General features: G+C 56.6%; 2 protein-coding genes across 3 annotated transcripts in view; one reads left to right on the top strand and one right to left on the bottom strand.

Moving 5' to 3' along the window:
* The first annotated feature begins 1,605 nt into the window (after nt 1-1,605).
* Nucleotides 1,606-9,714, top strand: pik3r4 (phosphoinositide-3-kinase regulatory subunit 4). Its single transcript, XM_023964476.1, has 21 exons — nt 1,606-1,820; nt 2,288-3,021; nt 3,096-3,229; nt 3,370-3,580; nt 3,666-4,055; nt 4,185-4,316; nt 4,381-4,602; nt 4,673-4,846; nt 5,256-5,401; nt 5,467-5,670; nt 6,274-6,475; nt 6,544-6,635; nt 6,714-6,936; nt 7,006-7,171; nt 7,413-7,577; nt 7,650-7,861; nt 8,089-8,220; nt 8,316-8,416; nt 8,498-8,586; nt 8,770-8,890; nt 9,114-9,714. Exons 2-21 carry the CDS (start codon nt 2,304-2,306, stop codon nt 9,282-9,284), a joined length of 4,005 nt encoding a protein of 1,334 aa, XP_023820244.1. The 5' UTR covers nt 1,606-1,820; nt 2,288-2,303; the 3' UTR covers nt 9,285-9,714.
* The window catches only part of LOC101173335 (collagen alpha-6(VI) chain), a 43,210-nt gene continuing 42,430 nt past the window's right edge, over nt 9,573-10,352 (bottom strand). For both annotated transcript variants that reach the window (XM_023964474.1, XM_023964475.1), the window contains one exon: nt 9,573-10,116. In XM_023964474.1, coding sequence (XP_023820242.1) covers nt 9,944-10,116 — 173 coding nt within the window. In that variant the 3' untranslated portion in view covers nt 9,573-9,943. The remainder of the gene's footprint in view (nt 10,117-10,352) is intronic.

Raw genomic sequence — 10,352 nt, 5'->3', positions numbered from 1 at the left:
CATTCAGGTGAAGGTGTTCGTCTTCAGATAAGAAATTCTTTATTGATCCTCCTTTATAATGTCAGATGTCATCTTTCTGGTTTCCAATCATTTTTCTGCTCACTCTTTTGGTTTTCTCTACTTTATAAGTTTTTGATCATGTAAACTATTTTTAGTCATTCAAAAGGAACATGAAAAGCTTCAAAAGTTCTACTACAAGATCTTTGGAAATGGTGATGATTTTGCTCCTTTTCTTTGGGTTTGTTACATTATTTCACTTTCTGCATAAACACGTTTCATTTCTAATGTGGTTCTCTTTAATGTTTGGGAGCTTTGATGGCATCCTGACTCCTCTTGTTCTTCTTTACAGTAATGGTACTACAGCAAATATAACAAAATGCTCCGATAGCCATAGACTCTGTTGTTTTTACGTTTTTGGAGCATTGAACACTGTAGATAAATGGTCACCTTGGCAACATAATTGTTACCGTTTAGAGGCTGAATTTATTGTTTTGTGGTTTTTCTGTTTATATATTTTTAGAAATGTGTTCTATAAAGATGTTGTTTTTTATGTGTTAAGCTCATAAATTCTTAATGCTGCTTTGGTTTAATTGTGGTTAAGCTTTTTCTTTTCCCTCCATAAAATCTAACACAGCAGCTTATCTGTTAACATTTGCACTAATGTTCACTTTCATCCCTTTCACTTTGTTCATCTTAACATTGATCAAATATTCACACTAACAGCTCAGCAGGAAATGATTTTTCTCCTTTCCTTTATAAATCCCAATAAAATCCTAAAAATGATCAATTAAAATGTAAAAAAAAACTAGTTTTGAATGTGGGAAACACGTTAGGCTTAGGATGTTCTGGTTCAAATAGAGCCAGCATTGTTGCTTATGGAGAAACAAATTTGTGATCACCGATAAACATGTTTGTATTTCCAACAGAAGAAAATCCTTCTTCACTTCTGTCAACACGGCATGTAAACAAACACTGAATGTAAAGAAAGACAAATGTAGCCAAAAAGAACTCAGTTAAAAACTAAGATCTTTAAGTTTCAATTCAGAGAAAAGCTACTCAATGGTATAGCTTCTTTCTTAAAACTATTCTAACATAATTCCATGTTCTCAGGAGTTTTCATCTTTCTTCTGAAAGCCTTTTATTTTTTTAATCGACTCCTCCACTTCCTGTCACCTCATGAGCATGCACCACCTCCACCTGTCCAATGGTGGCCGCCGCGTGCCGTTGATGCCAGAACGTTCCTTTGGCTCCAAATCCTAGATTGTCTCTGGAGCAGATGGTTCCGCCTCTGTTTATTTTCTGAGCCCTTTCGGTTGAATTGGACCGAAAGGGGAAAGTGTGGATCCTAAGTAGGTTTATCCAGAGCTTCAGCTGTCACTGACTGGAATGGAACGGTTCCTCTGGAGTGGTTCCGCTCATTCAAACGTCAGAACATTTCCAAACATCAGCCTCCTCTGAGCTCCATGTCAGAGTTGTACAGAGGAGGATCCATTCAACGGTTTCCTCAGGAACCGCGTGGTTCTGCTCTACATCTGGAACAGAGCAGCTTCTGCTGCTATTACACGATCTTTGATTGCGGTTTAAAGCACCGACCAGCGGGGGCGCTGAAGGACAACTTCCGGTCTGACCCGGAAACACAACAACAGGTGAACGTGCGTGACTCAGACTCCGCATCCTGCGGTTCCTCGCGGTCGTTTTTCAGAAGCGGCACGTCAAATTGGCCTCGCGGGAAGATGGGGTCCGTTCGGTTCTTATAGCCGAAACAAAGAACGATCAAACGGGGGCGTTTGATCCGCGAGCCGCTGATAACATCCAGGGAGGTAAGCTCTGAGCTGCGCATGCGCTGTTTCTTTGTTTTGACGGTAATAGATGTCGGTTTTTAAGCCAGAATAAAAGTGGAAATTCCACAGAATTCAGGTGTGCGCATGCGTGTTCGGTAGAAGTAACGGGACAGGTCTGGCTTTAACCGATCCTCAGACCAGACTCCGCTCTCTTAAGGTTCTTAGGGGCCCTTCCGGTTCGGATCTGGTTCCGATCGGCCGCTGAGTATTTGAACCCCACGTTGTGGGTCCGGTTGGGTTGGTGGTTGGTGGTTGGGGGGCGGAGGTTCTGGTTCCTTGCAGGTAACCCGGAGTAATCTAATTACTGTACTGATCGGGCCTGACTTGAACTGCCTATTACTGTGTAATCAGATTACTGCTGCCACTGCTGTAATCAGATTACTCAAAGCAGACCCGGTCGTGTGGGGAGGCGCTCACAGCCCGTTCTGCTGCGTTGTGATTGACAGGCAGCGGCGAGGCGCCATGGGGAACCAGCTGGCGGGCATCGCCCCCTCGCAGATCCTCTCCGTGGACAGCTATTTCTCTGACATCCACGACCACGAGTACGACAAGAGTCTGGGCAGCACGCGCTTCTTCAAGGTGGCGCGGGCGAAGCACCGGGAAGGCCTGGTTGTGGTGAAGGTGTTCGCCATCCAGGACCCCTCGCTGCCGCTGACCAGCTACAAGCAGGAGGTGGAGGAGCTGAAGATCCGGCTGCACTCCTGCCAGAACTGCCTGCCCTTCCAGAAGGCCAACCTGACGGAGAAAGCTGCCATCCTGTTCCGCCAGTACGTCCGGGACAACCTGTACGACCGCATCAGCACGCGGCCCTTCCTCAACAACGTGGAGAAGCGCTGGTTGGCCTTCCAGATCCTCAGCGCCGTGGACCAGGCGCACAAGGCCGGCGTTCGCCACGGCGACATCAAGACGGAGAACGTGATGGTGACCAGCTGGAACTGGGTCCTGCTCAGCGACTTTGCCAGCTTCAAGCCCACCTTCCTGCCGGAGGACAACCCCGCCGACTTCAACTACTTCTTTGACACGTCCAGACGCCGCACGTGCTACATCGCCCCCGAGAGGTTCGTGGACGGGAGCATGTTCGCCACGGAGAGCGACCAGAACACGCCGCTGGTGGACCTGACCAACAACAACCAGCGGAGCCGGGGGGAGCTCAGGCAGGCCATGGACATCTTCTCTGCAGGTACGGGGCTGTGAGAAGCAGGGGGGTCTGTGGGCGTGGCCGCCGCCGTGCCTCAGCGTCTCTTTGTGCGGCAGGTTGCGTGATCGCGGAGCTCTTCACGGAGGGCGTTCCTCTCTTCGACCTGTCCCAGCTGCTGGCGTACCGGAAAGGCCTCTTCCAGACGGAGCAGGTCCTCCAGAAGATCGAGGACCTGAGCATCAGGGAGCTGGTACCTCCTCCCACACACGCACGCACGCCACGCACACCACGCAGGCCGCCAGCAGACGTGGGGGGAAGAGGCGGAGCATCCTTCCTGAACCGCGGCGCTCCGCTGCAGGTGCTGCTTCTCACCTGTGCTCTCCTCCTCAGGTGGCTCAGATGGTTCAGCGGGAGCCGGAGAAACGGCTGACGGCAGAGGAGTACCTGAAGCAGCAGAGGGGCGGAGCCTTTCCTGACATCTTCTACACCTTCCTGCAGCCCTACATGGCTCAGTTTGCCAAAGAGGCTTTTCAGTCGGCCGAAGAGCGAGTCCTGGTGATCCGCAAAGACCTGGACAACATCCTGCACAACCTGCGAGGGGGTGGGGCTACTGTCCTTCTTATAGAAACCCATTGCTGGTGATGGAGAGTGGCGGTTCTGTTTTCATAAAGCTTGTTCCCTTCCAGGCTCCTCCTCTTCCTCTTCAGAAGGTGGCGATGGCGTGCCGAGCTCCCGGGAGGAGCAGGGCCTGCTGGTGCTGGTGTCCGTCATCACCTCCTGCCTGCAGTCGCTGCACTCCTGCGACTCCAAGCTGGCGGCGCTGGAGCTGGTTCTGCACCTGGGCCCGCGGCTCAACGTGGACATCCTGCTGGACCGCATCACGCCGTACCTGCTGCACTTCTGCAACGACCACGTGCCCCGCGTGCGCGCTCAGGCCATCCGCACCCTGACCAAGGTGCTGGCGCTGGTGAAGGAGGTGCCGCGGAACGACATCAACATCTACCCCGAGTACATCCTGCCCGGCATCGCACACCTGGCCCAGGACGACGCCACCATCGTCCGGCTGGCGTACGCAGGTGCGGTTCGGTCCAGACGCTCTGCCGATGTTCGCTGAGGATCAACGGGCTTTCCGGGGGCGGGGTCAGAATATGCCCCGCCCCTCCTCTTGTCTGCCACACCCTGAAATCTTTCTCCCGTTTTCCCAGAAAACATCGCTCACCTGGCGGAGAGCGCGCTCCGCTTCCTGGAGCTGGTTCAGGAGAACGTCAACTCGGAGCAGGACCAGAGCGGCGAGGACGGCGAGGAGAACAACCACCCCAGCGACAACTATGACTCGGGTACGGCGCGGTGGGCGGAGCTGTTGCTGCGTGCGTGTCGGTGTGTGACGCTGCGTGTCCACAGAGCTGCAGGCGCTGCACGAGATGGTGCAGCAGAAGGTGGTGACGCTGCTGAGCGACCCCGAGAACATCGTCAAGCAGTCGCTGATGGACAGCGGCATCACGCGCCTCTGCGTCTTCTTCGGCCGGCAGAAGGCCAACGACGTGCTGCTGTCCCACATGATCACCTTCCTGAACGACAAGAACGACTGGCACCTGCGGGGGGCCTTCTTCGACAGCATCGTGGGTGAGCGGCTCCCCGCCGCCGCCGCTGCCGCTGCAGGGCTCCGCCTCACCGCTGTGTCTCCCGCTTTCAGGCGTGGCGGCGTACGTGGGCTGGCAGAGCTCCTCCATCCTGAAGCCCCTCCTCCAGCAGGGCCTGAGCGACACGGAGGAGTTCGTCATCTACAAGGCGCTGAACGCGCTGACCGCCATGTGCCAGCTGGGGCTGCTGCAGAAGCCGCACATCTACGAGTTCGTCAGCGACATCGGTGAGCTCCGCCCCCGTGCTTCAGGCTCCTGGACAGGTTGTCCCGGTGACGGCGCCTCCTGGCTGACCTTCACCCCGCCTCCAGGGGAAGTTCGCCGGCCGTGGTGATGGCGCCGTTTAATCCGGAATACGTCCAGAATTCAGAATCTGTGAACATCTGGCTAACTTAGCCGTTTCTGTGCGCCCACCTCAAACCAACGCCGCGCTCGCCGCGCTTTACGACCAGAAGGTGACGTGCAGACGTCCACCAGGCTTTTATCAGGAATGATCGGTTCAAATAGTAAACATCTGATCGCCGATCAGGACACAACGTCCGATACCATCCGGATCAGAACCTCTATAGTCGTCACCCCCCCCCCCCCCCCTTACTTGTCAGCTGACTCCGACCCCCCCCCCACTGCTCCCCACAGCTCCCTTCCTGTGCCACCCCAACCTGTGGATCCGGTACGGCGCCGTGGGCTTCGTCACCGTCGTGGCTCAGCACCTGAACGTGGCCGACATCTACTGCAAGCTGATGCCCCACCTCAACCCCTTCCTGACCCAGCCCATCATCCAGGTGAGTCCCCGCCCCCCTCGCTCCCGCGACCCGCTCTCCCCTCCTCATCCTTCGGGCCTCCTCAGATCGATAAGGAGCTGGTCCTCCTCAGCGTGCTGAAGGAGCCGGTGAGCCGCTCCATCTTCGACTACGCGCTGCGCTCCAGAGACATCGGCAGCCTCTTCAGGCACCTGCTGCTGCGCCAGAAGAAGCGCTGCGGCGCCATCCCAGAATGCCCCGCCCCCGAGGATCCGCCCATCGCCCAGCTCCTGAAGAAGCTGCTGTCGCAGGTCAGAGCCGCTCGCTCCGGCAGAACTCCCAGCAGGGCTGAGTGTTTGAAGGTTTCGTTCAGAGCAGAACCTCCCAGAACGCGTCGAGACTCCTCCCACCAGCGGTTCTGAGGCTCTTTGGGCGGCCGTGGTGCAGCGGTAGGGTGGTCGACCCATGATCGTAAGATTGCAGGTTCGATTCCCACCTTGCACGCCCATGAGTCGAAGTGTCCTTGGGCAAGACACTGAACCCCACCTTGCCTCTGGTGGTAGGCGGGCGCCTGTGTTTGGCAGCGGAGCCGCCATCAGTGTGTGAATGTGTGTGTGAATGTGTGTGTGACTGGGTGAATGTGTGTGTGACTGTAAAGCACTTTGTCCTTGTAGGAAGAAAGGCGCTATATAAGTATACGCCATTTACCATTTGAGGCCATGAAGGTCATCTCAGTAAAGTTCACATGTTGGTTCTTCTGAACGTCCGTGCAGATGTTCAGAACCTCGAGCCCGCTCAGGTGTTAGTGTCTGAAGGTCCAGTCTGGTCCGTCACAGAAGAAGCTCTGCTCGTCAGAATTCCTCTTGACCCGGTTCTGTCGGGATAACCGGGTCAGCTGGCCTATTTTCTCTCAGGGAATGACGGAGGCCGAGGAGGACAAGCTGCTGGCGCTGAAGGACTTCATGCTGAAGTCCAACAAGGCCAAAGCCAACATGGGCGAGCAGAACCACCAGGGGGACTCGGCCCAGAACGGCGTCATTGACCTGGCCACGCTCGGCATCATGGGCCGGCAGGTGGATCTGGTGAAACCCAAAGCCGAGGCTGAGGAGAAGAAAGGTACGTCTTCATCATCGTCTTCATCAGAGTCTGACGGTTCTGACGGGCCTTCTGTCCGTCTCCTGCAGCCCGGAAGCAAACCAAGCAGGACTCCACCATGAACGAGGAGTGGAAGAGCATGTTCGGGTCTCAGGAGCCGCCGGCCGCCCAGCCCGCCGCCGTAAGTCCGCCTCTGTGAGGCGCCGCGGTTCTGATGGCCCGGGTTCTGCTCGTCATCCGGGTTTGCTTCCGTCCTCAGGCCACTGACGGGCTCGTGGGTCAGAGCAAGAAGAGTGTCGTCGCTCCGACGACCCCCACGCCACATTTGGGGCTTGGTGGCCCCGCCTACCAGCGCCGCATGAACACCTGCAAGGCGGAGCTTCAGCAGCTGGTGCAGCAGAAGAGGGAGCAGTGCAGCGCCGAGCGCATGGCCAAGAAGATGATGGAGAGCGCCGAGTGGGAGAGCCGGCCCCCCCCGCCAGGTAACGTTTCCCCTCCCCTGCAGGTGAGAGGGGAGGGGCTATGAGGGCTAAGCTGCACCTGCCTTTCAGGGTGGCACCCCAAAGGCCTGCTGGTGGCTCACCTGCACGAGCACAAGGCCGCCGTCAACCGCATCCGCGTCTCTGACGAGCACGCCATCTTCGCCACGGCGTCCAACGACGGCACCGTCAAGGTGTGGGACAGCCAGAAGATGGAGGGCAAGACCACCACCACCAGGTGAGGGGGGGTGACCATCAGACGGGGGACAGAGGTCCAACAGGGTGTGCACGTAGATCCGTGCACACACACACACGTGTGATTTTTCCTGTTTTTCTCTGGTTTCTCCTCTGACCTCCTATGACCTCTGACCTCCTATCTTTGGTTCTGCTGCGGTTTCTTCGGTTCTCTGGTTCCAGCTCCAGGTTCTGGCTCCGCCCCCCTCCCTCCTTGAGGTTGTGCTGACAGTGTCTTCCTGCAGGTCGGTGTTGACGTATGCCCGCGTGGGGGGTCACGTGAAGACGCTCACCTTCTGTCAGGGCTCGCACTACTTAGCCGTGGCGTCGGACAGCGGCACCATCCAGCTGCTCGCCGTGGAGGCCAACAAGCCGCCCAAGTCCCCCAAAGTGCAGCCGTACCAGACCAGGTGACGTTCGGGTCCCGTTCAGGCCCGGCCGCGGGACGGTCCCTGACGTTCTGACCTCGCCGCTCGTTTCAGGACCCTGGACCTGCAGGAGGACGGCTGCGCCGTGGACGTCCACCACTTCAACTCGGGCACTCAGTCCGTGCTGGCGTACGCCACCGTCAACGGCTCGCTGGTGGGCTGGGACCTCCGCTCCAACAGCAACGCCTGGACGCTGCGCCACGACCTGCGGCTCGGACTCATCACCTCCTTCTGCGTGGACATGCACCAGTGCTGGCTCTGCTTAGGTGTGCGGGGGGGCTGGACAACCAATCTTCTGTTGCCGCCGTGGTGCATTCACTGACCCTCAGAAAGAAATGAGCTGAACGGAATCATTCTGACCTTCAATGCAGCATGAATTCTGGACGTTCTGTGGTCTTTGAATGCACCACGGCCTTGGGGGTTGGGGGGGTCAACCCCTAGTGTTGCACACCAGTTGGTCTGAGCGCGCTCAGTAACCCTCTGGTCTCTGCAGGAACGAGCAGTGGCACCATGGCATGCTGGGATATGCGGTTCCAGCTACCCATCTCCAACCACTCCCACCCGGCCCGCGCGAGGGTCCGCCGCCTGCTGATGCACCCGCTGTACCAGTCCTCCGTGATCGCAGGTCAGACACGGCGGCGTGCTCCTGAATGCAGCGCGAGCGTTCACCTATGCACCGTAAACGCGTTTGTGTGTGTCTGTGTGTGTGTTTGTGCGCAGCGGTGCAGGGAAACAACGAAGTGTCCATGTGGGATTTAGAGACTGGAGACCGAAAGTTCACCCTGTGGGCCAGTTCTGCCCCGCCGCTCTCTGAGATGCAGGTGGGGGGCGCCGTGGAGGCTGCCGCGTCACAGCTGGTGTGTGTCGTTGCCTTACTGTGTGTGTGTGTGTGTGCTCTGCAGCCGTCTCCTCACAGCGTTCATGGGATCTACTGCAGCCCGGCTGATGGGAATCCTCTGCTGTTGACGGCCGGTTCTGACATGAGGATCAGGTCCGACAACACAACAACACAACGACACAATAACACAAACAGCAGTTTTCTTTCGGAGTTCTAGATTCGTCTTGAAAGCACTTTGATGTTTTGCCTTCACCAAACTGTCAGAATAAAAGCCTGAACGTTTCCAAACTTTATTGTGAAAGGGTGGAAACTCTAAGCTCTGCTGGTTCTGTTCAGGTTCTGGGACCTGGCGTATCCAGAGAGGTCTTACATCGTGGCGGGCGGGGCCAACGACTCTCTGCACTGTCCGTCCGTCTTCTACAGCCGCAAGATCATCGAAGGGACCGAGGTGGTCCAGGTAAACTCTGACCCGACCCGGTTCTGCTGATCCCAGAACCTTCACTGCAAAGAAACCAGGAGTTTCCTGCTGACAGAGGATCCGGGATGATCCCGATCATCTGACTGCTGACGCTTTAGGACCAGAACTCGGTCCAAACATCTGGGAGGTCCAAACCGGACCGGAGGGTTTGACTGATGTTCTGGCAGTGTGGCTCTGATCCGACACCCTCCTGTCTTTGCAGGAGATCCACAGCAAGCAAAAGAGCGGCGCCGCCGAGGACTCGCCCCGCCGCGGCCCGGAGTCCCTCCCTGTGGGTCATCATGACATCATCACGGACATCGCCACCTTCCAGACCACGCAGGGCTTCATCGTCACCTCGTCCAGAGACGGCATCGTCAAGGTGTGGAAGTGAGCGGGCCACACCCGCCGGTCCTGCGGATCAGAACCTCCCACCCAGAAGCTCTCCTGCATCTCAGCTGCAGCTGCTGCAGAACCGATGGGATCAGGCGGACCGGATCCCTTCGGTTCTGCAGTGTGTTCCAAGTCAGTTTAATGGTGTGTGAACCTTTAGAGCATCAAGTTCAGACTGGCGTCTGCATTAACCGGGTCAGAGTCTGCCGTCTGCGCAGAAGAAGCGGCGTGTCTGAGGGGACTTGAACGCCTCGCCGTGATGAAAATGACACATTCACTGACATTCAGACTCGTTACAGAAACGTTTATTTGGCTTCAGTTTCATTCTTCCAACCGACACAGAGGTTCTGAAGGGTCAACAGTTCTGGTTTCCTCTGACCCACATTGACCAGCGTCAGGTTCTGAAGCTGCAATAAAAGCCCATATCTGACTCTTTCTGCTCTTTTTGTTACACTGAGTCCGCTTTGGTCTGAGGGAGAAACCGAGCTGCCGGGTTTTGGGTTCTAGAGCCCACCTCTGAAGGTTCTGCTCTGAGCTCGGAGAACCTCAGATGTAGACGCTGGACTTTGGGGGCGGGTTTTTGAGACGAGCCTGTGGTTCAGAGGGAAGCCTCGCTCAGCGACCCTCCAGGGGGGCTCCTGGTTCCCCCGGGGAGGTTCCTCATCGGCCCTCCAGACACACGGTCTGGCACTCCTCCTCCGTGCTGAAGCGGTTCTGGTTGCCGCCACAGCCGCCGTACCAGAAGGGAGCACACTTGGTCTCGTTGCTGTCGAAGAACCACATCATGGCGTAGGTCTGGCAGGAGCCTTGGTCCAGCGGCTGCCGGCAGGCGTCTGAGTTCAGGAGCAGAAGGACGGCAGAGAACAGTTTTTACACTCAGACTGAAGACACACCCCTTAAGCACCAGGCCCCGCCCCCTCGGAATGAGGACACCTTCAGCCAGAAGGAGCAGCTCTGTCGTCCTGTTAAAAACTGTACCATGTCCCCTTGGCACCAGGTGAGTCCACCTGGGAACCAACAGGGGGCGTGTCCTACCAGAAAACTGGGGCCAACTTAAATGGTCAACCTT

The sequence above is a fragment of the Oryzias latipes genome, chromosome 16, assembly GCF_002234675.1.
Source record: "Oryzias latipes chromosome 16, ASM223467v1".
Classification (NCBI taxonomy): Eukaryota; Metazoa; Chordata; class Actinopteri; order Beloniformes; family Adrianichthyidae; genus Oryzias; species Oryzias latipes.
The sequence above is the reverse complement of the archived record's forward strand: the minus strand, read 5'-3'. Positions and strand labels throughout refer to the sequence as shown.